This window comes from Sphaerodactylus townsendi, linkage group LG05 (assembly GCF_021028975.2).
Source record: "Sphaerodactylus townsendi isolate TG3544 linkage group LG05, MPM_Stown_v2.3, whole genome shotgun sequence".
NCBI classification, from domain to species: domain Eukaryota; kingdom Metazoa; phylum Chordata; class Lepidosauria; order Squamata; family Sphaerodactylidae; genus Sphaerodactylus; species Sphaerodactylus townsendi.
The window spans coordinates 3,674,497-3,700,806 of NC_059429.1; the positions used below are offsets into that span (position 1 = coordinate 3,674,497).

The window sequence follows — 26,310 nt, forward strand, 5'->3', positions numbered from 1 at the left end:
CTCTTCTTCTTTAAAAAGGTTAATAGAAAGTGAATTTGTGTACAGTTTAGCTGCAAGCAAACAGGAAACAGCTTTTATATTGGTGAATTAAATGTTGCTCCCTTGAATTCTCCTGGATTTAGGTTTTTTGGGTGTTTGCATTACCTTTATATATTGGCTGTTGTCAGGTCCTTTCATATGAATAATTGTCGAGACCCCGTGATGACCTGTTAGCACTCCGTCTCTTGTCTGGCTCTTGTCATGAGGCTTGGGGGGGGGGGTCGGGAGCAGCTGGCAACACGAGAACTCCTGTCTTTTTCCCTTTTGCTTTGTGCAGGCATTCTTTTCTCACCCTCTGTACTACTGTGATGGGTTTCTGGCAATTCCCCCCCCCCCCATCTCTAATTTGCCCTCTCTCTGCAGATATTGATGAATGCAGCGAGATCCCGGCCATCTGCACCAACGGGGTTTGCATTAACCAAATCGGGAGCTTCCGTTGCGAGTGCCCCATCGGATTCAGCTACAACAACATTCTGCTGATCTGCGAAGGTAGCTCTCCGGTTCCTGGGAGGGTGGGGTCGGGTCGGGGAAGAGATGAGTGCGAAATAGGCATAGTGCTGAGGCAGAGGCATAGTGGGGAGAAATGGCGCACGGGGCAAAATGGTGCCCCCTGTGCCCCCCTTCAGCCTCCGCCTGCTGAAGGAGCAGCCTAGCAGGGCTGGGGCCGACCGAGGGGAAAAGGAGGAGGGGTGTGGGGGTGATTTTCCGCCCCCCTCATGACCGAACGGGGGCCTACCCAGGACATTTGTCCCCACGCTACCCTGTGGAAGCTACGCCACTGTGCTGAGGTTAGCAAAGGTAGGACCAGGGGAGGGTTTCCTGGAAAGGAAGAGACCAGTTACACCATTTCCAGGTCCTTCTCTGTCCTATTGTATAAAATAGATCAGTGGTGGCGAACCTTTGGCACTCCAGATGTTATGGACTACATTGGCCATGCTGGCAGGGGCTGATGGGAATTGTAGTCCATAACATCTGGAGTGCCAAAGGTTCTCCACCCCGGGAATAGATCATGGCTTGGTATTGTTGCTTATGTAATGTTTTTAATTTGTTGACTGTCTGTGTAATATTGTGTTGTGACTTTTAGGGATTGGTTTTCAGATATATTGTATAAATGTTTTCAAAAAAAAATCTGTGCATAAGAAGCGCAAGCCCCATGACAGATAGACAAAGAAATAAATAATCATTCCCAGGTCTGCCCATGGGTCCTGCCAAACCAGATGTGTGCTAGGAGTTCCTTGCTGAAACTTAATTTTGGTGTGTTTGTGTGTGTGTGTGTGTGTGTCTGTCTGTCTGTCTGTCTGTCTGTCCCTACGCTCCCTCTTCAACCTTGTCCGGTTCCCTGGAGAGCGCAGGAGGAAAAGGAAATGACTTAAGCTAGTGGAACCCCAGCAAGATTGCATCATGGTCTTGTAGCAGGGTGATATTGGTCAGCATCTGGAGCGTACAGGTTGATAAATGGATGCTTCTGAACTAGCTGGCGGGACACATTAATTGAAGTGGTGGGAGATCAAGCTGCTTAATAATTTTTTTTACAAGGCACACATGACTTTAACCCACCTTTAAATTTAATTTAAGCCTTTTGGAACGGTCTCGGCTTCCCTTTGGAGATTCTTGGGAACTATGCTTGAAAGCCCTGATCACCTGTACAAATCCCAGAAGTCTCTGCTTGGGAGCCCGGGGTTGTTAAAACAGTGTGGATTAAACTTCTACCATGAACAGGCCCTAACTGCAAGCAGCGTTGGTTTGTCAGACGAATACCGACTCTTAAGGTCTTGAGAACGTGAGGCCAGCAAAGTAAGTTCACGTGTAGCCCTCTTTCTTCCCTCCGTTCTCTGACTCCAGACATTGATGAGTGCAGCAACGGAGAAAACCTGTGTCAACACAATGCCGATTGCCTGAACATCCCGGGCAGTTACAGGTGCGAATGTTCCACTGGATACAAGCTGTCACCGAGTGGAGCATGTGTAGGTAAGACTGGGGATATTCTTTTGTGCCCCAGAGATTTTGTTAGGCAGTCAGTAACCCCAAGGGGTGCTGGAGGCTTCGGGGCTTGGGTGTTAAACTCGCGGCCCTCCAGATGTTCATGAACTACAATTCCCATCGGTCCTTCCCAACATGAGCATTGGCTATGCTGGCAAGGGCTAATGGGTATTGTAGTTCATGAACATCTGGAGGGTTGCGAGTTTTGACACCTGTGCTTTGGGGTTTTGCCTTCAGTCAGTGCTTTACACATATCTATGGGCTTTTTCCTATAACTATAGGGTTAGTGGTTGGGGATTGGAGGGTGGTTGGGTATTGGAGGGTGGCTGTTGTTTCTCTGCTCGGGCAAACTTTTTCAGTCATTGAGGGTCTATGTAGCCTCTACTTGATTTTCGTCTTCCTGCCCTCCTTGGATCACCGGCTTCGAACTATTGTATCGTCCCAATCTCAGTCACCACGTCTGTAGAATGGGTATAACTTTTAGACATATAAGAACTATGAACCAGAGGCATAACTGGGCCAGAGTGCGCCTGGTGCACACTCTGGCTTTTTCGCCGCCGCCCCCCCCCCCCGCAGCCCCCGGCACCCCAGCCCCCACGGCGCCCCCCCGCTGGCCCAGCTGCAGCACCCACACACACGCACTTGCTTTGTAAACGAAACTGAGGCTTGGGAAAGAGACCTCCCTGTTCCCTTCCAGGCTGCAAATGACTTGGTGGGAACTACATTTCCCAGGGTCTCCTGAAGCAGGGTGGAGAAGAGGCAGGGTGGAGAAGAGGCCTGCCTGTGTTCCCTTCCAGGCTGCAAACGGCCTGGTGGGAACTACATTTCCCAGGGTCTCACCTGAAATGCCAGTCCCCACCAGGCAGCACCTCCTGCAAATTCTGACCAAAGAAATGAAGGTGTGAGGCGTCATCAGGCGGGCGGTGACTGGAAACGAACAACAATGAGGAGGGAGGAGGCCCTGCTGCCCCCCCACGTGACCCAAAGCCGTGTGCCCGGTGTGTGGCGCACCCCCACCCCCGGTCCCCTGGTAGCCCCTCCACTGCTATGAACACGGCATTGACCCAAATATGGTAACGGGCAGTGGTTTTCCAGAGATTCTACCTGCTTTGCAGAGACAGTGCACAGCACTTCCTACTTTCATTTGTCTGGGTTCTGGTTTGTTTTTTTGTCTTCCCCCCCAGGCCGTAATGAATGCCAAGAGATCCCCAACGTCTGCAGTCACGGGGACTGTGTGGACACCGAAGGAAGCTACCTTTGCATCTGCTACAATGGCTTCAAGGCCACTGGAGACCTGACCATGTGCATGGGTGTGTAGGTGTCAGGGGAGGGGGAGGGGGGAACAGTGATAATTTAATTTAAGGATGCATATAGTGCCTTCCTACTTCTGACAGTTTCAAGACTGGTTGTGGTAGAGATGTATTGAGCCAGAAGTCACCTCAGGAGCAGCAGTGGCATAGGAGGTTAAGAGCTCGTGTATCTAATCTGGAGGAACTGGGTTTGATTCCCCGCTCTGCCGCCTGAGCTGTGGGAGAGGCTGACCTGGGGGAATCTCAGATTGAAGCCTGTGCACTCCCACACAGCATCCCAGGCCTGGGTGACTAACAGGGCTAGTCACAGCTTCTCGGAGCTCTCTCAGCCGCACCTACCTCACAGGGTGTTTGTTGTGAGGGGGGAAGGGCAAGGAGATTGTCAGCCCCTTTGAGTCTCCTGCAGGAGAGAAAGGGGGATATAAATCCAAACTCTTCTTCTTCTCATCTGAGGTGGACCAGAAGAGGATTTGTGGGTGAGGATAGAAAAAGAAGGAGCCACGTGGTGTAGTGGTTAAGTGCTTGCACTGCCACTCACACGGTCAGGAGTTCAAGCCCCCTGTGGGTCAGATATCCTGGCACCTGGCTCACGGTCAACTCAGCCATCCATCCATTCCTTGGTTGGTAAATGAGTACCTAGCTCACAGCTAGGGGGTAAAGAATAGCCGGGGAAAGCAATGGCAAACTACCCCACAAAAACGGCTTGCCTATAAAATCACTGCTGGCAGTGGTACCCCAGGGTCGGACACAACTGAAGGGGAAACTTTACCTTTTTGTAGAGCAAGGATGTGCAAACAGATGGACCAAAAAACATCTTCTTTGACTGGAGAGGCCAGCCTTGAACCTGGGGCTTTCTGCATTCAGAGCTGGCATTCTGCTACTCAACCAGGCTCTTCCAGCAGAGAGCAGAAGGTCCCAGCTATAGATTTGAGCTCCAGGAACTTAGGAAATTCCCTTCTACAGAGTCAGGCCCTGATTTCCTTTAGCTTAAGATTGTCTCATCTGACCGGCTGTGGCTCTCCAGAATTTCAAGCAGAAAAAGGTCTTTCTAAACACCTGTATTCCTTTACCTAGAGACTGAACTGGGGACCGTCTACATGCAAAAGAGGTGCTCTAGCCACTATGCCTCCAGGTCATAACAGTTTTTGGGATTCCTTTTCAACACAAGTCACAAAGCTACTGGCTCAAATCTCACTGCAGACCAGTCCCTTGCTTCCTCGGCCCCTACTGTTTCCACAATGCGGGAGATTATTGTAATTCTGATCGGCCCTAAAGGCTTGTTGTACCTTGAACACTTGACAGTGTTGTGCTAAGACAGTGGTGGCGAACCTATGGCACGGATGCCAGAGGTGGCACTCAGAGCCCTCTCTGTGGCCACTTGCAGAGTAAACCCCCCCCCCCATACATCTAGGCAGACCTGGGCCGCTGGGCTCGATTATTAGCATTAAACCTCAGACCTAGTTTTGGGGAAGCAGTGTAGGTAACCCTGTTAAGCGCTATTAAACCCCACTGATTTTCATGGGAAGAACTAAAGCGTGATCCTTTACCTGGGAGTAAGCTCGGTTGCTGGCAATGGGTGATTTAGAAACCTTTAATAGCATATATATAAATTATACAATGGAAATTAAAATTGGCAGGTTAAAAAAAAACAAGCATCAGGAGAGCTGGAATATTAAGCCACTGAATTGGGATTGAGTATGCTAAGCATTTGGGAACGTTCAGTGATGACAACACACAAGAATCTGGCAGTTTGTTCGATGGTAACAGTTGAGTTGCTGTCTAACAAGAACAAAGTTTTGACAGCATCTGTAGTGTCGCCTAGATCAGCCAAGAGAGGATGCTGGCAATGGGGCTTGCTTCTGAGTAAACCCTCCTAGGGTCGTGACTCACCCGTTGGAAGAGTTGCACGGTTGCTTCAAAGGAAAACCACCAACTACCACCAAGCTTACTCCCGAGTAACACATGCCTTGGAGCCAACTGTTTTTTCTAAACTAAAGCCTCAGTATTCAGGTTAAATTGCCATGTTGGCACTTTGTGATAAATAAGTGGGTTTGGGGTTGCAATTTGGACACTCGGTCTCGAAAAGGTTTGCCATCACTGTGCTAAGAAGTCCTATCCGCTCCCAACCCCTGTTTTTGTTCCCACAGACATTGATGAGTGTGACCGTCAGCCCTGTGGGAATGGCACGTGCAAGAATACGGTGGGGTCCTACAACTGCCTCTGCTTCCCTGGCTTTGAGCTGACTCACAACAATGATTGCATGGGTAAGAGAGTCTGGGCTGGCATGGGGCAGGTGCAATAGGCCTCTGTTACCTGAAGGGATGGGAGTCTCTCCCTTTCGGGTGGGGAATTAGTGAGAGCCAGCTCTTGGTCTAGCAAAAAGTCAGGCGAGCTCGAGACTTTGACTGCCTATTGATACCAAAGTCGGCTTTTGCAAGAAGCTCACAGGAGAGCGAATAAAGTTTAACAATTTTTATGGAGGGATAATGGGGCCACACAAGCACACGATAAAATCAAAGCAGCAGCACACATGTACTGGTAGCCAAATTTTGTTTGTTGTCTAAATGCTCTTTTAAAAGCAGGTCGAGCGTCTGGCCATCACTACATCCAACAAACAAAAACAAGTGAGGCAGCACAGTTCGGGGGCAATTCATGCATTCTTCACTTTGGAAAATATTCATGCTCACCTCTCCTCTCACTTTCCCCACAGATATCGACGAATGCTCTTCTCTTGCTGGGCAAGTGTGCCGCAACGGGCAGTGTATCAACAATATCGGCTCGTTCCGGTGCCTCTGCCAGGAGGGCTACGACCACACGGCAGATGGCAAGAATTGTGTTGGTGAGTTCCCTCCAGATCTTGACTCCGTGGAGGTGCGAGTGGCCTGTGGTCAGAGCATGTCGCTTACAGATGAAGGGGTGCCATGGGGGGGGGGGAGGCTTCTGAAATTGTCCCAATTTCCCCTGGATTCTCAAGTTACCTCAGTTCTATAATTGAAATGCCCACCCACCCCCCACTCCCTCCACTTTTGATTCTTAGGAGGCAGCTGAGGAATGTCTTATTTAGGATCACACTTGCTTAATGTATTCACAGTAGGAGACTAAAAGGGGCTTACAATCTCCTTGCCCTTCCCCCCTCACAACAAACACCCTGCGAGGTAGGTTTGGCTGAGAGAGCTCAGAAGAGCTGTGACTAGCCCAAGGTCACCCAGCTGGCGTGTGTGGGAGTGCATAGGCTAATCTGAATTCCCCAGATAAGCCTCCACAGCTCAAGCGGCAGAGCAGGGAATCAAATCCAGTTCCTCCAGATTAGAATGCACCTGCTCTTAACCGCTACGCCACTGCTGCTCCTTAGGGGGTTATGTATTTTATGCATTTGATCAATATTGTAAGATGCACTGAACTCCATCAGGAAGAAAGGGGGCTAATAAATATTTTAAATCCTTAAAATGAAGCTATAAGTCGGGGGATGCGCCAAGAGAAGATGCCTTGCCTCCCTTTCTGTGGGTCGCACCCAGTGACGAAGGGAGGGGGAACTGAGCCTGGGGCATGAACTGCCCGCACGTGCCCTCCCTGCCCCCAAAACGCCCCCAGCCCTGCCTCCCCACATGACTGCAATGGCGGCGCCCGAGACAAGCCACCCCAGATGCCCCCATTGCTGCAACGCGCCTGGTCACCACCTCATTTCAGCTTGAATGGGACCAAGCAGAGATCACAAATTTGGGGAGGGGGAAAGAAGTTGCTTGGCATGCCCCGTTGTGGCCGCTGGGGGCAGCATTTCCCCACCCCAACTTTTTGCCTTCAGTAGGGTACAGTGGAACCTCGGTTTTCATTGGTAATGCGTCCGAAAAGAATCGATGAAAACAGAAACCGATGAAAACCGAGGCAAACTTTTCCATAGGAATCAATGTAAATCCAATTAATCCGTTCTAGGCACTCCAAAATACATACCAAAAACACATTTTTGGGTGAATAAACATAGTGTTTAATGCTGAAAACAGAAACAAACAATAACACTAGGACCAGCTTCAGAGCCAGTGGACCGATGTCGCACCAGAAAGCTGACAAAAAGGGTTTTGTTTCTGACGCCTCTTTAAGATTTGTCTGAAATGGGGCAAGACATGGTCATTAAACAAGTTGCAGACACGGCCTGCAACAGCTTTGTCCGGGTGATTTTTCTCCACAAACCCCTGCACCTGACTGCAAATCGATGAAAACCGAGACAAATTTTTCACTGAAAAAATCGATGAAAACCGAAGGCAATGAAAACCGAGGTTCCACTTTATTTAGATTTGACTTGGCTCTCTCTTGCTGCTTTCTCCTTACAGACATCAATGAATGTGTTAGCCTCCCGGGGACATGTTCTCCAGGGACCTGCCAGAATCTGGAAGGCTCCTTCCGTTGCATCTGCCCCCCGGGCTACGAGGTGCAGAACGACAACTGCATTGGTAAGACCGGCGTCTCAACCGTTCGTCTGATCACGAATCCTGTTCCCCACCATAGAGAACTGGATTCTCCCAGGAGGCTTTCAGACCCTGACACGGAGTCTTCGGCCCTCTCCCGTTGCATGCTCCCCAGCAGCTATTGCTTACAGGTAGACTGTTCAACGGACATCTGTTGAACAAGAACAGTTAAATAGGGGCCCCCTCCATATACAACATCAAGTGGATCCTACCGTCTCTTCCCCTTTTGGGGTTAGAGGGAACTGATAGCAGATGCCATTCTTGTTTTAATGCTAATTTTAATGCTGCTTCAAGACGAGATAGGGTTTATATTTTAATTATTAGAGCCTGTATTTATTGAAATTGTGGTTTTAAATTGTTATTGTGCTCTATCTATATGTGTTCACCGCCCTGAGCCCTCCGGGGGAGGGAGGTCTATAAACCCAATAAATAAATAAATGAATGAATGAATGAATGAATGAATGAATGAATGAATGAATGAATGAATGAATGAATGAATGAATAAATAAATAAATAGCCATTGATAGACATCCTCCCTGCATTTGATGAAGCCGTTTTTCACAAGGAGAGTCCAGCAGGATCCAACCAAATGGTCCTTCTAGCCCAGGGGTAGGGAACCTGCGGCTCTCCAGATGTTCAGGAACTACAATTCCCATCAGCCTCTGTCAGCATGGCCAATTGGCCATGCTGGTAGGGGCTGATGGGAATTGTAGTTCCTGAACATCTGGAGAGCCGCAGGTTCCCTACCCCTGTTCTAGCCCAAATCCTTCTAGCCCAAACAACACAGAAGCACAGAAAATTGCACAAGCAGAATACAGAGGCCGTTGCTTCTCCCTGGAGGTGCAGTCCTTTCTCACAGCCTCTGAAGATGGAGGCTGTATTTAATTATCGTGCCTAGTAACCATGGACAGGCCATGCCTCCTATGAATGTTTATTTATTTTATTTATTTATTATATTTATATACCGCCCTCCCCAAAGGCTCAGGGTGGTGTCCATCAATAATAAGACAATTTAAAACATGATAATATATAATTTACATAAAATAATACATAAAACTAAGACTACAGATGGCTTCAACCCCTCCCTCCCCCCTTTATATACCCACGGGAGGCCAGATGTTCTTATGGCGGAGTTGACATCACCCCGGCTGGCCAAACGCCTGGCAGAACAGGTCTGTTTTACAGGCCCTGCAGAAACTTTGTAAGTCCCGCAGGGCCCTGATCTCACCTGGGAGCCTGTTCCACCAGGTAGGGGCCAGAGCTGTAAAGGCTCTGTAAAGCCGGATCGCCTTGGGGCCAAGGATCACCAGTAGGTCCGCCTTCAATGAGCGGAGGGGCCTGGAAGGGCGATATAGGGAGAGACGGTCCCTCAGATAAGCAGGTTGTCAGATCCCTTTGAAACCCACGTCTGCCAGTGCTCTTGCCCCATAGTGTGGTAGAAAACACCGCCCGTCTTGCACTGTGCCCCGCCCTCTTGCCTACAAAACATTCCCCAACCTGAATTGGGATGGGGGGAAGGGGGTGCAGCTGACCTTTCCTGGATCTGTTGCAGATATCAATGAGTGCGCGGAGGAGCCCAACATCTGTCTCTTCGGAACCTGCACCAACACACCCGGAACGTTCCAGTGTATCTGTCCTCCGGGTTTTGTGCTGTCGGACAACGGCCGGCGCTGTTTTGGTAAGTGCCACCCTGTAAGAAGGGGAATGTCCATCTTGGGGGACAGGGAAGATGGCAACCGGTCGAATTCCGAATCATCTTCAAGGTGTGGGTTTTGACCTTTAAGGCCTTGCGCGGCCTGGGGCCCTCGTACCTTCGGGACCGCGTCACCCCATATGTCCCATCTCAGCCTGTAATGAATTCAGTGGTGTTGATGAGCGGGTCGGCTGCCTGGCCTTGACTACATTCCACAACCCGGGCGATGGGCCAGCTCCTGCGGCGGAGACCTTATCTCTGCGAGGGAGATGAGACCTCCGTTCCCATGGGAAGCCGGGAGGGGGATGGGATGGATAGAGTTATAACCTGTGCTTCTGGCGGGAAATGCCATTCCTGCCACTGCGTGTACTTGAGCTTTCTAAGATGTCTGAATAAATGGTCTTTTACACCAAAGAGCCTTTTATTTCTGCTTCTATGGAATTCCTTACACAGCCCCTGCGTTCTGCAGAGGCCAATTTGCTGGTGGTCCCCGGCCCCTCAATGATACGGCTGGCCTCCACGCGGGCCAGGACTTTTACGGCACTGGCCCCGGCCTGGTGGCACACCCTTCCTCCAGCTGTCCGGGCCCTGTGGGACCTAGGTGAGTTCCGCAGGGCCTGTAAGACCGTGCTGTTCCACCGGGCCTTTGGAGTGTCCAGCCACTGATACGGTGCCCCCTTACTGCTCTGTGCCTTGGGCCAGTTATATCAGGGTCCCCTCATATTGAGGGGCCCCACCGTCTCTCCCCTCATGGGGGTAGGTTTTAAATTGGGGTTGGACGCCTCTTGCTCATTTATGTATTACTGTCATTCGCTGTTTTATGAGTTTTAAGTTATTTTATGGGATGGAGCCTATGTATTTATATTTTGTATGACCGCTCCTGTCTGATATTTAGATAATGTTGTTTACCGCCCGGAGCCCTTCGGGGATCAGGCGGTATATAAATTGAATGAATGAATGAATGAATGAATGAATGAATGAATGAATGAATGAATGAATGAATGAATAAAACTTTGCAATGGGGCTTGTAGACCAACAGTAGCCGCCTGCGCTTATTCTACTGTGGGCAGGCTGTTTCCCTTCTACGCCTCGTCCTTTTTTGCTCGGCCTTTCCATCTGCTCCAGCATTCTGGTTCCAGCAAAGGATAGCTCGATGCCTGTGGGAAGCCCAGAAGCAGGGAAGAAAAGCAAGAGCCCTTGCCTTTTGTCCATCGTCAGCCACCGGTATTCAAAGATAGACTGCTCTGGCACAGAGAGGTTCCATTTAGCAGACATTGCCAGTAGCCATTGATAGACCACGACTTTGTTTATGCCCATTTTGAAACTGCTCGAACTAGTTGTCTTCATCACTTCTTGTGGCAGTGAATTCCATCAGTTAATTATTTTACCTTCTTCCCCATCATTAAACAGACTGGGAGTAGAAGCAGGAAGAGCTGAAGTGGATATAGCTTGAGTTAATAAATCTATTATCCCTGCTGGAAGGAAAATATAAGAGTGTGACACGGTGCCTATCAGCGTATATTGGAAGTTTTAACTATTAGATCGAGGGAATTGTTTTCAAATGTTGTATTATATACTGATTAGGTTATATAGCTGGATTATGAATATTATGCATGGATTAATGTATACTGTATATTGATTGTGTGCAGGCTGCCCTGGAGGATGGAAGGGTACAAATTTAAATAAAGTTATGTATGCGTTATAGGAAGGACTTCCTTTTGTTTTCCCTGAACCTACAGCCTATCGGTTTCAGGATAAGGGCAAGGGAGAAAAAGTGTCTGCTTTTTCTACCATGCCATAATAATGTAACATCTAGATTTAAGTCCAGTAGAACCTTGGAGATAAACATGATTCCGGGGGGGGGGGGAAGGGGGGGAGGTATAAGCTTCCACCAGTCAGTGCTCCTTTCGTCAGAGCATTGATTCTTAAAAGATTCCCTGAAACACCTGTGGGTCTCCTGCTGATTTCTGAGATGCTGCTGGACTTGAATTTGTTTGACTGCAGACTCACATCATCATATAAATCTTTCCCCCGCACACACAGCATGGTGGAGAGGTTAACAGTGGTGGACTCTAATCTGGAGAACCAGGTTTGCCTTTCTCGCTCCTCCACATGAAGCCTGCTGGGTGACCCTGGGCTAGTAATGGTTCTCTCTGAACTCTCTCAGCCCCACCTACTTCTCAAGGTGTCAGGTGTGGGGAGGAGAAGGGAAGGAGTTTGTAATCCACCTTTCTACCCCCTCCAAAAACCCATTTGGGTCAGGTTCTTGAAAGTTCCATCTGCTACTGTCAATCAGTACTTTTATTGACATGAAAACCTACCCAAAAAAGTAATAAACCGAAGCTTGTATATAACAGAGGGCAGATGAAAAACCATCAAACACTAGCAGAAAATTGACCATCAAAGAGAACAGGAGCTGTGGATTCAATGCATCTATCGCTACATAGAGGCTCATTCCGCACATGCAGAATAATGCACTTTCAAACTGCTTTCAGTGCTCTTTGAAGCTGTGCGGAATAGCCAAATCCACTTGCAAACAGTTGTGAAAGTGGTTTGAAAACGCATTATTTTGCGGGTGCGGAATGGGCCAGACAGAGTCTTTCTTGATGGGGAACATTTCCAAATCTCACCAAGAGGACAGCAGTCGGGAGCATATTAAATCTGACAATGTAAAGATTTGAGGGGAATTAAATGGGGGAAAATATGCTGCTGACACCCCCTGACCCGGAATTATACCACAAGTGAATGGATTACAGGTTCGCCTGCTAATATCCTGATTTCTCTTGTCCCTCCCTACTCTGCAGACACACGCCAAAGCTTCTGTTTCTAATTCCCTGGGCTTGGAGTGTTGGAAAAGTGCTCTGTCCCGAAGGCCCTTTTAATTAATTCTACTCTGGCCCTATGCTGCTGGCAGCAAAATGCCCGGAGTTGGCTTGGGTGACCTCATGAAGCAGCTCCACAGGAGGGAAACGGTAGGGGTCTCGTCAAGCACCTTTCACACACACACACACACACACACACACACATACACACAGCCCTCTTACAGTGCTTCATAGCCCTTGTTGACGTGCCTTTGTAGAAGGAAGAAATTCAGTTTTAAATATATACGGGTTTATAAGAACATAAGAAAAGAGCCGGGGTTGGATTGAGACTTCAGGAGTCCATCTTAGGTCCGAGGGGCAGATCTCTGAAGCATTTTCGGTGAGGGGAAAGCCTGACCAGGTGCCTTTGGGAGTTTCATTTGCAGGAGGTGTGAAAAGCAATGGCCTTCAGCAAAGGTGCTGTGCCTCGAGTTATCTGGAGCCTGTTGAGTAGCATTTGCAATCTCAGATCAAGGAGGATCAAGATTGGTAGCCAGAGATCGACTTCTCCTCCTCCATAAATCTGTCCAAGCCCCTTTTAAAGCTATCCAGGTTAGTGGCCATCACCACTGCTCCTGTGGCAGCATATTCCAAACACCAATCACACATTGTGTGAAGAAGTGTTTCCTTTTATTAGTCCTCATTCTTCCCCCCAGCCTTTTCAATGGATGCCCCCCTTGGTTCCTTAGGTGATTATGGAGAAAAAGAGAGAAAATTCCCTCTCTTGCCCAACATTTCTCTTTTCTACCTTGTATGCATAATTTTATAGACTTCAATCAAACCCCTCTCAGATGTCTCCTCTCCTGGTGGCTATGCAGGAAACATGCATTTCAACCATTCAACTTTGCTTGCGTACTCAAAGAGCATTTTTACACGTCCAGTTAGCATTTTTAACCCCACAGAGTTGTTTATGGGTTTGTTTGCATGTTAACCATTATACCAAAATGCTGCAGGAAAATCCCAAGCAGTTTCTTTACCAAGCTTCACAGTTCTTGTTGGAAGCACCCTTTTTTCTACTCATGCCTCTTCTTGGACCTTGGCTTTCGGGTAAAAAATCTTAACCAGGTAAAGAGAAAGTCTTCTGACCTTCACAGGATGCCAGTTTTATTGAGCCGTCTCCAGTGAAACTAACAATATTTTCCCCACCTTACCTTTTCATTGAGGAGCAAAGAGGGAGATGGTGAAGGAAATAGCAGAGGGTGAGCTTAAAGAACATAAGAACAAGCCAGCTGGATCAGACCAGAGTCCATCTAGTCCAACACTCTGCTACTCGCAGTGGCCCACCAGATGCCTTTGGGAGCTCACGTGCAGGATGTGAAAGCTATGGCCTTCTGCGGCTGTTGCTCCCGAACACCTAGTCTAAAGGCACATGAATGAAATTGGATCCATCCCTAACTTCACCTAAGGTTGACCAACAAGGGAGTTTGTTAGTGGGGAGGGGTCTGGTGATGTTCAAAGCAGGCAACTTGTGAATGGTGGTCATGAACATCTACTAAAGTGGGGGAAGATTCCCAAGTGATCTTTGGCCAATTCTGCACAAGGTGTTTGCTGCGTGGTGGAGGTGAATGTCTGCGGCAACAAGATTTCTGGTACAGACGTATTTCCTCTAGCCCTGCTTTCACTTTTCACTCTCTCCCCGGCAAGAAAATCCACTTATAGCAGGATTTTAATTTTGCTTTGCTGCCAGAAAGAGACAGATTTGCCAGTGGGCACAGCTTTGCCTCAGAGCTCTTCCCTCCGCCCGCAGCCAGTCTTACCCCCCCCCAATTTCCTCGAGCGACTTTCCACGCTCCCGCCCCGCCCTCCTCCCTGTTGATGACTACTTCCGCTTCTTGTCCTGCCATATCATTTCTATTGCCCGTGACCTCCCCGCTCCTGCATATCTTTAGATTTTTAAAAAGATGTATAACTATATCTAATACTAAAAAATGTTAAAATAATAATTTCAATAAGCCTTTATTGGCATACAGAACATACAATATAAATACAATTAAAATTACTAGATAAAACTTCACACTGGATCATAAGTTCAGTTCGCCAACCTCAGCCAGAAACTTTGCCACTGCGAGACAACAGACAAGGTCATTACAGTTTAAGAGCATATTTACTTTATCAAGCTCTGTCAGGGTTTTCATGGATTCAATGATTTGTAATAATAAGCTGGATCTTGGATTCTGGTAAAGTGGGCAGTGGAGGAGGATGTACGCAATGGAATCCAACTGCCCTGGATAAAATAATAAGACTAGTTGATCAGTTTGAACACCCAATTTACCCCTGCACTTAATCAATCAGCGGTAGCTCCATCGATAGATTGGTGGATTGACATAGCGGTCTATTGATAAGATTGAAGGTAAACGTTAAAGATTCTATTAAAAATGAAAGCACGCAGGTGCGATAGAGAACCCGTGAAACATCCCCCCCCACCACCACCACCACTAACCCCGGACACAAGCAAAAAGCCGGTTGATAGGTAATGCCTGCCCCTCTGCAAACAGGGTGGTGGGTAATAATGCTGAACGTGCCCTGAAACGCTCCCCAGCCGTGTCTCTTCGTTGGGGGAACCTCGCCATGCATAATTGGCCACTGACTCGTTCTAAAATGCACGAGTGATTTTAGCTGGTGCCAGAATTTGTTGACTGGCTGGGCTGCAAGGGAGGGATGGGGGCTTGTTGGAGGCAGTTTTCCATCTTCCTGTCACCGGCACGTTGCCTGCCTCACCGCAAAACTGTGCTCTGTAGGTTGCAGAACTCTTGGGCAAGAGAGTCTGGTAGGTGCGAAAGGGCTAAAGCCCGCTTGGATAGTGATACTTCCTGCATTCCTCCCGTCCAAATTGCTGGCTAGATTTCAGAGTCCCGGGTGACCTGGTACAGATATTGAGCTCTGCCTTGGTTTCCAAGCACTTTGGAGCACTTTGTTCAACGTTATCCGTGCAGCCTCTTCCTCTAATCGTCCACTTTCCGGGTTTTCCCCCTGCTTTGCTCCAGTCTTTTTTGAAATGGGGATAATTAGGAAAGGAATTGAGAATAAAACTGCAAAGATTGTCATGCCCTTATATAAAGCCGTCGTGCGACCGCACTTGGAGTCCTGTGTCCAGTTCTGGTCACCGCATCTCAAAAAGGACATTGAGGAGATAGAAAAAGTGCAGAGAAGGGCAACGAGGATGATTGTGGGACTGGAGCACCTTCCCTATGAGGAGAGGCTGCAGCGTTTGGGACTCTTTAGTTTGGAGAGGAGATGGCTGAGGGGGGATAGGATTGAAGTCTATAAAATTATGCATGGGGTAGAAAATGTGGACAGAGAGAAATTTTTCTCTCTTTCTCACAATACTAGAACCAGGGGGCATCCATTGAAAATGCTGGGGGGAAGAATTAGGACTAATAAAAGGAAACACTTCTTCACGCAACGTGTGATTGGTGTTTGGAATATGCTGCCACAGGTGGAGGTGGTGATGGCCACTAACCTGGATAGCTTTAAAAGGAGCTTGGACAGATTGATGGAGGAGAAGTCGATCTATGGCTACCAATCTTGATCCCCTTTGATCTGAGATTGCAAATGCCTTAGCAGACCAGGTGCTCGGGAGCAACAGCCGCAGAAGGCCATTGCTTTCACCTCCTGCACGTGAGCTCCCAAAGGCACCTGGTGGGCCACTGCGAGTAGCAGAGAGCTGGACTAGATGGACTCTGGTCTGATCCAGCTGGCTTGTTCTTATGTTCTTATGTTCTTAAATGCACCTCAAGGGCATTTACCCTCCGTCTGAACAAGAAGGTGCTGTAAGATGTTGTGGGTTTTCCGGGTTGTATGGCTGTGTTCCAGGAGTATTTTCTCCTGACGTTTCTTCTGCATCTGTGGCAGAAGAAAACCCACAACATCCTAGTGATTCTGGCTGTGGAAGTCTTCAACAATAAGGTGCTCTTTTTCAATGGCTCTGTCCACATTGACAGCATTTTCCTTTCATCAGACCCCCCCCCCCCTTTTTTTCTGTCAAGTCATAGTTGATGCATGGCAATCCTGTATTTTTCAAGGCAAGAGACATTCAGAGGTGGTTTCCACAGCTGGCCTCCCTGACAGGAAGGTAGGGAGGGGGAGAGGGGAAGGGGGTCCATCATCTGGTCATGGCCCATCCATTCTGCAGGGAAGGGGAGGGAGAGGGGAGAGGAATAAAATCTGGTATTGACCCTGGTATTCCTTGGTTTCCCATCTAAATCATAACCCTGGTATTCCTTGGAGGCTACCCATCCAAACCATAACCCTGGTATTCTTCTAAGGCTTCCTATCCAAATCATAACCCTGGTATTCCGTGAAGGCTTCCCATCCAAATCATAACCCTGGTATTCCTTGGAGGCTACCCATCCAAACCATAACCCTGGTATTCTTCTAAGACTTCCCATCCAAATCATAACCCTGGTATTCCTTGGAGGCTTCCCATCCAAATCATAACCCTGGTATTCCTTAGAGGCTACCCATCCAAACCATAACCCTGGTATTCTTCTAAGGCTTCCCATCCAAATCATAACCCTGGTATTCCTTGGAGGCTTCTCATCCAAACTATAACCCTGGTATTCCATGAAGGCTTCCCATCCAAACTATAACCCTGGTATTCCATGAAGGCTTCCCATCCAAATCATAACCCTGGTATTCCTTGAAGGCTTCCCATCCAAATCATAACCCTGGTATTACTTGAAGGCTTCCCATCCAAATTATAACCCTGGTATTCCTTGGGGGTTTCCCATCCAAACTATAACCCTGGTATTCCATGAAGGCTTCCCATCCAAACCATAACCCTGGTATTGTTCTAAGGCTTCCCATCCAAATCATAACCCTGGTATTCCTTGAAGGCTTCCCATCCAAATCATAACCCTGGTATTACTTGAAGGCTTCCCATCCAAATTATAACCCTGGTATTCCTTGGGGGCTTCCCATCCAAACTATAACCCTGGTATTCCATGAAGGCTTCCCATCCAAACCATAACCCTGGTATTCCATGAAGGCTTCCCATCCAAATCATAACCCTGGTGTTCCTTGGAGCATCCCATCCAAATACTAGTCAGGCTGACTCTGCGTATCATATCCAATACCTGTCCAAGGAGGCATTTGTCAGGGCTGTTTCATTGTGCCTCATCTGTTCTATCAGTACCTAAATGATTTTGTTCCAAGTGTGCAATGAATTTCTACTCATGAGCCATGTTTGGGAAACCATCCAGTACCTGTCTTATTATACGCTGACAACCTTGACTTGCTCTCCAGAATATAGACTGATCTAAAGCTAGCTACAAAAATGATTACCGCTTATGGTAACTGAATGTTTAGAGGAAAATGATGATAAATGGTGTTTACAAAGTCAACAAAACGATTAAACAGAAGATGTGACATTGGTATGCATGGACCCATTACCCACTACTGGCTGTTCCCTGCCCTTGCCCAGCTCTGGCAGAAAAAGGCATGCCAGAAGTTCTCTTGCTCTCTCTGCAGAAAGTGAGAAACATGCACAGGGTGAGGGGAAGTATGTCGGGACGAGAAATCTTACCCCAACCAGCCTTCTATTTCATTGCACTACAAAGAGGAAGAGCGTCGGGACAAGATTTCTTGCCCCAATGCACTTCCGGTCCCCCCCACGCACCAGTGCGCCGGTGCGTAATCAACCATAAATTGCAAGTGGGTGCTGAATGTAGACACCTTGGAATTGTGTTCCAGTCCAGTTTATCTTGGTTCAAACGTGTCCAATACGTTAAGCTTAGTTTCCGAGATCTGACAAGATCAGGCTAGCTTAGGCTGCCTGGCTCGGGGCTCGTCAGCCCCCAGCAGCTGCCATTTCTCACACCGCATCGTCAGACAGCTTTATAAATTATTATTTATATATGATTTATTTGATTTGAACACCCCTGCTCGTTCCAGCCAAAGTGGGCTTGGAGCAGCTCGCAACATACTTCTACCATTCCATTTCTTACAACGTCCTATAAAATAGATAATCCAGCAAACTATATACAGACGATGCTAAAATCTTACGGATGGTTAAATTTCTGAGGATTTTCTTTTTAAAAAATAATTAGTAGCCATAGTACAAAAACATTGTAATGACATTATCATCCGTGGCATTTGACCCCCTCAGTTGCTAACTCTTGACTTTTCTGAGGTTACGTAGATTTGGGGTTCGGTTGGCTTTTCTACCTGGCCCTTTTGGGTATATGAGTTTTTGATGCTATGTGGAAACATTGGTCCACCGGCCCCCCGGTTACCAGGTAGGGATTTGGGTCGGTTAATTTTACGGTGAGCTTTTGCCTCGTTGCCAGTGCGTTGTGGCTGCGCTGTGGGGTGCTGCTGCAGTTTCTCAGACTAGTCGGGTCTGGTCAGATCTCGGAAGCGAAGCAGAATGCCAGAATAAACAGACAATTTATAGTCCAGACAAAAACTACTCCATGGTATAAACCAGGGGTAGGGAACCTGTGGCTCTCCAGATGTTCAGGAACTACAATTCCCATCAGCCCCTACCAGCATGGCTAATTGGCCATGCTGGTAGGGGCTGATGGGAATTGTAGTTCCTGAACATCTGGAGAGCCGCAGGTTCCCTACCCCTGGTATAAACTATTTAAAAGAGATCATATTGAGCTACATATTTGACCACTACACTAACAAGAAACCTAAGAATAGCTTATACTTCTGTTAGATTTCAATCAATGCCTTCAGCAGTGCTTAGTGGCAGATACACACGAGTACCATTTCCTCAGCGCTTTTGTATCTATGGAAAACAAAAGCCTGAGGATCTCTTTCATTACATACTCTCCTGTCCTTTATATTCTGAAATAAGGAAAAGGTTTTTGGAGCCAATACTCCCTAGGACAGCTTTTTTGTCCTATGATGAGAAACTGATTTTCTTACTATCTGATATTGATTCCTATGTTTCTTACAAGATGGCTCTCTTTGCCCTGGCAGCTAGGAAATTACGAACAAAGTATTTAAAGCGCTGTTTGAACTGATGTTCCAAAGTACTGGAGATTAACTTAGACTAGCTGAAGAAGCTGCAAAAACATCTGGCGTGGAAAGTATTTGATGGGGCATTTTAATTTAGAGATCGCGAATACAAATAATTTATATTTGAATGTAAAAACTAAGTTATTGTTTTAATTTAAATGTTTTAACTGCATGTATCTCTGTATTATAGCCAATGGCTCAAACAATAAATACTTGACTTGACTTGACTACTTAGATGGGAGACAACTAACAAAAACTCTGCATAGGCAAGCAACGATACTCATTCCTTGCTTTGAACCCCCACGAGGAGTTGCTGTGTTAGTTGCAACTGAACAGCACTCTTACACTGTACACTTTACTTTACACTTCGAACCTCTCTGAGTAGTTTTCATGGGAACGCGGGATTTTTAAAAATTGCAAAGCAACATCTCCCATTCATCCCCTACAGTCGCTTTCCAGGAGCTGTGCCCATACGGCCATGGAGCCATTCCGGGACCAGGAGATACACGAGAAGGTAAGTCCTTGCCCCCAGATCAGAAGGTTCACAGTCAAAATGTGTTAGGAGTTCAGCGCTTGATGAAATCCCTCAAATCTTGACTTCCTGTTGTAAAAAGTAGCACTGTTTAAGCCAGATTCTGGAGGCTAAGAACATTTTGAAAGCCCCCTTGCCCCTTGTAGATTAGGAATTCCCAAAGTGGTTGGTATCACCTCTTTGGGGGCAGTGGAAACATCAAGGTGTCCTGACCCTCTGGGTCCTGCCATATTTCTGTCAACTGAAAGCTTATGGCCATATTTCTGTCTACTGAATGTTTACTGCTTAAGTATTATGTCTCGAAATGTTAAGTCAATGAATGGACCCTGAGGTATTGATCAGCAGCATTGATTCATGAGGTATCAAGGCACCCTACTTGGCAAAGCCAGCTCTGACGAAGCCGGCATTCCCAGTCGCCTTTATTCCCAGCTGAAAGCCCCCTCCCGGTTTCCCAGGAAATTGAGAAAAACAGTCTTTGGAGCCGAGGCGCCCCAAGGTCGGTGGCAGATAGCGGGAGAGCCACCTGGTTCCCTTCCCCACGAGAGAAAACGGATGTAATCCTTTTCTCATGGGACAGAGGTGCCAGGGGAAGCCTAGTTTCCTACAAAGCATGTGAAGTCATAAAGTAGAGATCAAGGAAAGAATGCACAGATGGCAGTGGTTACATATAGCAGGCTGGGAGGGTGGGACTAGAGATATAGCCTGGAGCCAAGGGTGTAGCAGCCTGGAAAGGTTTGGAAACCACTGCTGTAGATCTTCTGCCCACCTTTCCCCCTCTACTATTTCTCTCTTTTTGTTTGTTTTATTGCTTTTAGATATTGATTTAGTTGCTTTTCAACTGGAAAAAAATGTGTCAAAGAAGTTTACATTTAAGAAGGGTGTATTAATGTTAGTACCTCTGCCTACCTTTCAGCACCCAAGGAGGAACTATTTTATTTTATTTATGTATTCCATTTATCAGAGGTGTAGCTCCAAAAGGGTGGGCGGTGACACACCGGGCACATGCCCCTGCGGGGGTGTGGCAAGGGCGTTTCAGGGGCGTTCCAGGGCAGGGGTGTTCCGGGACGAGGGCAGAGGATGCACCGGTGCACCCTTGCTATGCCTCTGCCATTTATACTCCACTTTTATCTCCACTGAGGACCTGAAATAGCTCACAACATCCTACTCTCACAACCTTGTGTCAGGACTGCAACTCCCAGCATGCACTGGTTCCCGCCTTTTTGGAAAAAGAGCGGGAAAACAAACTAAGAAGCTACATCCCACCGGAGCTTCAGAGCCAATGGGAGACCAGGGGCTGGGAGGAGGGGAAGAGCTGATTGGTTGCTGTCTGTCTTTTTGTAAATAGTTTCAATACTGGAACCGAGGACAAGAATCCTCAGTTCCAGCCCCCTGTACCTCGGGCGACATAAGTCAATAACGTCCTTCTTTTTTAGGCTGCTTTGTTTGAGTGTGTTCAGCCTAACACCTAGTGAGGCTGGTTAGGCAAGCTTTCATGGCAGAGGGGGATTCAAAGGTGGGTCTCTCCGATCCTAGTCCAGTGATGGCGAACCTATGGCATGGGTGCCAGAGGTGGCACTCGGAGCCCTCTCTGGGGGCACGCGCACACAGAGTTCATCGTGGGGGGTGGGTGGAAAATCACCCCCCACCCCACACACACATCTAGGCTGGCCTGAGCCACTGAGCACGATGTGCGTGTACCGCGGTGAGCAGGGAGGACTCGGCTGGCGGACTTGGTGCCTGTTCTCCGGGTGGCTGCAGCCTGGGGAGGCGGGGAGGGGGCGCAGAGGAGGCAGAGATGCTAGAGAGGCACAGAGTGATGCGCGGGGACTTGCTGGAGGCTAGAGCAGGCTGGCCCCTGCTCAAGCGGGTGGGGCAGAGGAAGAGGGAGCCAACCGGTTTTTTCTAAAGTAAAACCTCAGCATTCAGGTTAAATTGCCGGGTTGGCACTTTGCGATAAATAAGTGGGGTTTGGGTTACAGTTTGGGCACTCGTTCTCAAAAAGGTTCTCCATCACTGTCCTAGTCTGACGCTGCAGCCACTACACTGCACCAGCATGGCTGTTGTGGTCCAGGTCACACCCTCCCAGATCTTCAAAGTTGGTAGAATTCAAGGAGCATGTGAGTGTGACATCAAGGGTTGGCATCACTGGGAAACTGCCAAGACCCATGCCCCAATAAGCCCCCCCCCCCCCGCATTGGTCCCTTGTAATAACTGACTGTTTATTAAGAGATTAGTAGAACTTGTAGAACAGGGTTCACCCAACCTTTTTTATGCACGGTGGCACTTTTGACATCTTCTGGTTGTGGAGTGCGACAACAAATTGGCTGCACAAGGTGGTGGAGCTAATTGCAACATTTCAGGGAGCAAGGCTATGCTTAACTTCCATAGTAACTCTTAAGGCAGATGCTCTGTTTAACAGGGTGCTTTTTAATCCGCACAGCCAATCAGAAGCCCTGCTGAGCAAAAGCCCCGCCCAGCATGGCCCACTTCCTAATCATCCTTGGTGAGTGTCAGGACTGGTGTTGGTGGGCAAGGTGCCACTCACAAACACCATGTTTGGGGACCCCTCTTGTAGAGCTCTAAGCGGCTAACTGGGAACTTCTGGCTGCGTCTCCGTGCTGTTGCTATGTGCAGCAAGGGAGCAGGAGCCAGGTCGTCCTATCCTCTTCCTCTGGGGATCAGTGTCAGGTGGGTCCAAAAGATAAGGACAGAAACGTGGGCATTAAATGGGCAATGGGCCCACCAAAACCATCTTGCTATTCTACTGCCCAATTTCTACTGCCCTGGTCTCAGGGGAAATGTCTCCTTTACTTAGATGATGGTCAGGGGGTTATAGAGCCGCCTTGCTGTCTCCACTGCCCCTCTGTTGGCCCTAATTATGATATATATTTATGTCCACCCTTTTTTAGCACAAAACAGGTCACAAACCAGCCGTATCAGCTGCCAGCATAAATTAACGAGTATCAGAGATTAAGCACCAGGAGGTGTTTACAAAAAGATATTCGCTGTCTTTAAGCATCTTTGCAATAAAGAAAACTGCTGGAAAAGCAGCAGGCCATAATATGTTTGCTCTCTCCTCTCCCATCTAGATGTGAACGAGTGCTCCGAGAATCCTGGAATTTGCGTCAACGGGGCTTGCATCAACACAGATGGGTCATTCCGATGCGAGTGTCCATTTGGATACAACCTTGATTACACGGGAGTGAATTGCGTGGGTGAGTAGAGTCAACCGCCCCACTTCCCTCTGCCCCTCATCCCGATGTGCTGGGGTCACGGTGCAGGGGACCATCAGGCAATTGCCTCTCAAACCATTCCCTACCTCTGTGTGAAAGTTCTATACCTCCGCACAAAACTGAGCTGCCTGCGGGAGCTCCCCAGCCGGGCAGCTGCCCACTTTGCGTGGCACCAGTACGGCCCCTGCGCAGCCACGTAGCTCACAAAGATCATTGCCGCCAGGTCATTGTGTCTACTCTTCTAGATTAGAGTCCCGTAACACCTTAGAGAATTTTAATGTTTTCAGGGTATACACTGACAAAGAGAGTTTTGACACTGGAAAGCTTATACCCTAAACATCTTGATGGCTCCAAGGTGCTGCTGGACTCTGGTTGTTCTACTGCAGACCAGCAGAGCTACCTTCTGAAACTACTCTTCTCGAGTTTCACTTAGCCCGAGAAGGAGCAGGGAAGTTCTCTTCTTAGAACCTCCCTTGACAAGAAAGTACCCCATTTGTTATTATCTGTCCCTTTGAACTTTACCTTTCATCAACTGATCGACTCAAGTTTGAGTTTGTTCGTTGACAGTTGAAATTAATGAAAGTTTGCATTTTTACAAACCCGGAGAGTGCTCCTTAAATAGATTTACATATTAATGGCCTCTCAGTACCAGATGTCTTTTTGAGATGTTGAAGTACCATTGTAGACGAACCCTTCTATGTTTGACTCGGAGCTGTTCTCTTTTTTTTGTGAGCATCCTTGCCAAACACTCAAAATGTTTGACAGATATGTAAGTAGATAACAATGCTAACCACTTTGCCTTCGGTTTTCCCTGCCCAAACCAGACACAGACGAGTGCTCAATAGGGAACCCGTGCGGGAACGGAACATGCACCAACGTGGTGGGGGGCTTTGAGTGTGCGTGCGACGAAGGATTTGAGCCGGGGCCCATGATGACATGTGAAGGTATTTGTTTGTTTGTTTGTTTGCTTAATATCCTGCCCTTCACCTTTCAAGCTCAGGGCAATCAACACACATTCATGTAAACCAGTGGTTCCCAACCTGGGATAGGTATCCCCCTGGAGTATGTGCCAGAGCGTTTCAGAGTATGGGGGCGGGGGGGAATTACATAGCAGGTTTGCTAATACGGGGGTGCAATTTTAGGGAAATGGGTTGCTAAGGGGCACATAAGTGAAAAATGGTTGGGAACCACTAATATAAACAATAAGACATTTCAACACCCAATAAACCAATATTACCCAAGTGTCGATTAATAACAATAAAACTGCTGCACCAAGGGGGCCTTGGCAGCTCAATAAAGAAGAAGAAGAAGAAGAAGAAGAAGAAGAAGAAGAAGAAGAAGAAGAAGAAGAAGAAGAAGAAGAAGAAGAAGAAGAAGAAGAAGAAGAGGAGGAGGAGGAGGAGGAGGAGGAGGAGGGGAGGAGGAGGAGGAGTTTGGATTTATATCCCCCCTTTCTCTCCTGCAGGAGACTCAAAGGGGCTTACAATCTCCTTGCCCTTCCCCCCTCACAACAAACACCCTGTGAGGTGGGTGGGGCTAAGAGAGCTCAGAAGAGCTGTGACTAGCCCAAGGTCACCCAGCTGGCGTGTGTGGGAGTGCACAGGCGAATCTGAATTCCCCAGATAAGCCTCCACAGCTCAGGTGGCAGAGCTGGGAATCAAACCCGGTTCCTCCAGATTAGATACACGAGCTCTTAACCTCCTATGCCACTGCTGCTCCCTTCCCCACGAGAGAATAGTTAGGGGTTACAATAAGTTAGGGGTTACAATAGCAATAAGAGCAATAAGTTAGGGGTTACAATAAAGATGTTAATTAATTGCCTAAGCAGTTGGTTAGTTAGTTGATGGAGGAGGCTCATAATTGGTTAAATAGTTGGTTAGTTGGTTGATGGGGGAAGCCCAGATGGTTAGCCGTAGCTGCCTCAACTGTAGCTGCCTGGCGGATCAGCTCCATCTGACAGGGCCTGCGGAACAGCCTCGAGTCAGGCAGGGCCTTGGTCTCCTCAGGCAGAGCATTCCACCAAGCTGGGGCCAGGGCCGAAAAAGCCCTGGTTGAGCCTCGGTTGAGCCAAAACAGACTTCTTTGGGGTCGGGGATCACCAGTAGCCAATGGAGCACTCTTTTCAGGACGTACCAGGAGAGACAGACCCCGGGGATGCCAGTTCAAGACCATTGAGGTCTTTGTATGTCAATACAAGGACCTTGAATCTGATTCAGTGCTCCACCCGAAGCCACTGCAGCTGGCAGAGCATCGATTGTGTGTACATCTGCCATTAGGATCCCATCTGGACAAGCTGGAGCATCCAAAGTCAACCCATGCTAAGTGGGGTAGCCCCTGGGCCAGTAGACGGAGTTTCAGATCGGTCTTATAGCGAGGAGTTAAAAGTGCGACTTGTGGATCAGTGGTTCTAGCTCAGGGCTGGGAGGAGGGGGGGCAGGATATTTTGTTCACTTAGGAGCAGCAGTGGCGTAGGAGGTTAAGAGCTCGTGTATCTAATCTGGAGGAACCGGGTTTGATTCCCAGCTCTGCCGCCTGAGCTGTGGAGGCTTATCTGGGGAATTCAGATTAGCCTGTACACTCCCACACACGCCAGCTGGGTGACCTTGGGCTAGTCACAGCTTCTCGGAGCTCTCTCAGCCCCACCTACCTCACAGGGTGTTTGTTGTGAGGGGGGAAGGGCAAGGAGATTGTCAGCCCCTTTGAGTCTCCTGCAGGAGAGAAAGGGGGGATATAAATCCAAACTCTTCTTCTTCTTCTTAGTGTTCCTTTCCCACAGGGACACAGTTGCTCCAGAGCATACCTCAGCATGACTCCGAGAGCATGGAGCACATGACTCTGTATTACGAACTAATTCTAAGAAGTACCATGATTTTTGACACCCAAACGTCTTGTTCAGGCTGTCAGGAGTGGCCCCCGCCCCCTCCAGACCTCAGACCACATCTGGGCTAGGGGAGATCGGTGCAGCTGGGGCAAGAGTGCGAATGCTGACCTTCTATGTACCCACTCCTGTCATATGTTACTGGGCCTTTTGTTCTGTTTCAATGCACTTAGCACTGTAGTTAACTAGAGCACCCCTGTTGTGGACTCTGGAAGGGAGGAGGGAGGGACAGAGGCTGCAGGCCGACAGGAGACTATCGCTGAGGCCTTGGGATTCTTGCTTTTGAAAACAAAGTCGTTCACACCTCATTGTTCCCACATTCTTTGAGAAGGAGGGAGGGGGGATTAAGAGGAATCAG

At 48.2% G+C, this 26,310-nt stretch overlaps 1 protein-coding gene across 1 annotated transcript in view; it reads left to right on the top strand.

Moving 5' to 3' along the window:
• The window catches only part of FBN3 (fibrillin 3), a 223,189-nt gene that overhangs the window by 174,519 nt on the left and 22,360 nt on the right, over nt 1-26,310 (top strand). The window contains 11 exon segments of the mRNA XM_048496904.1: nt 403-528; nt 1,882-2,007; nt 3,204-3,329; nt 5,477-5,593; nt 6,040-6,168; nt 7,655-7,774; nt 9,342-9,467; nt 12,287-12,454; nt 19,758-19,823; nt 22,931-23,056; nt 23,899-24,018. Of these exon segments, the coding sequence (XP_048352861.1) occupies nt 403-528; nt 1,882-2,007; nt 3,204-3,329; nt 5,477-5,593; nt 6,040-6,168; nt 7,655-7,774; nt 9,342-9,467; nt 12,287-12,454; nt 19,758-19,823; nt 22,931-23,056; nt 23,899-24,018 (1,350 nt within the window).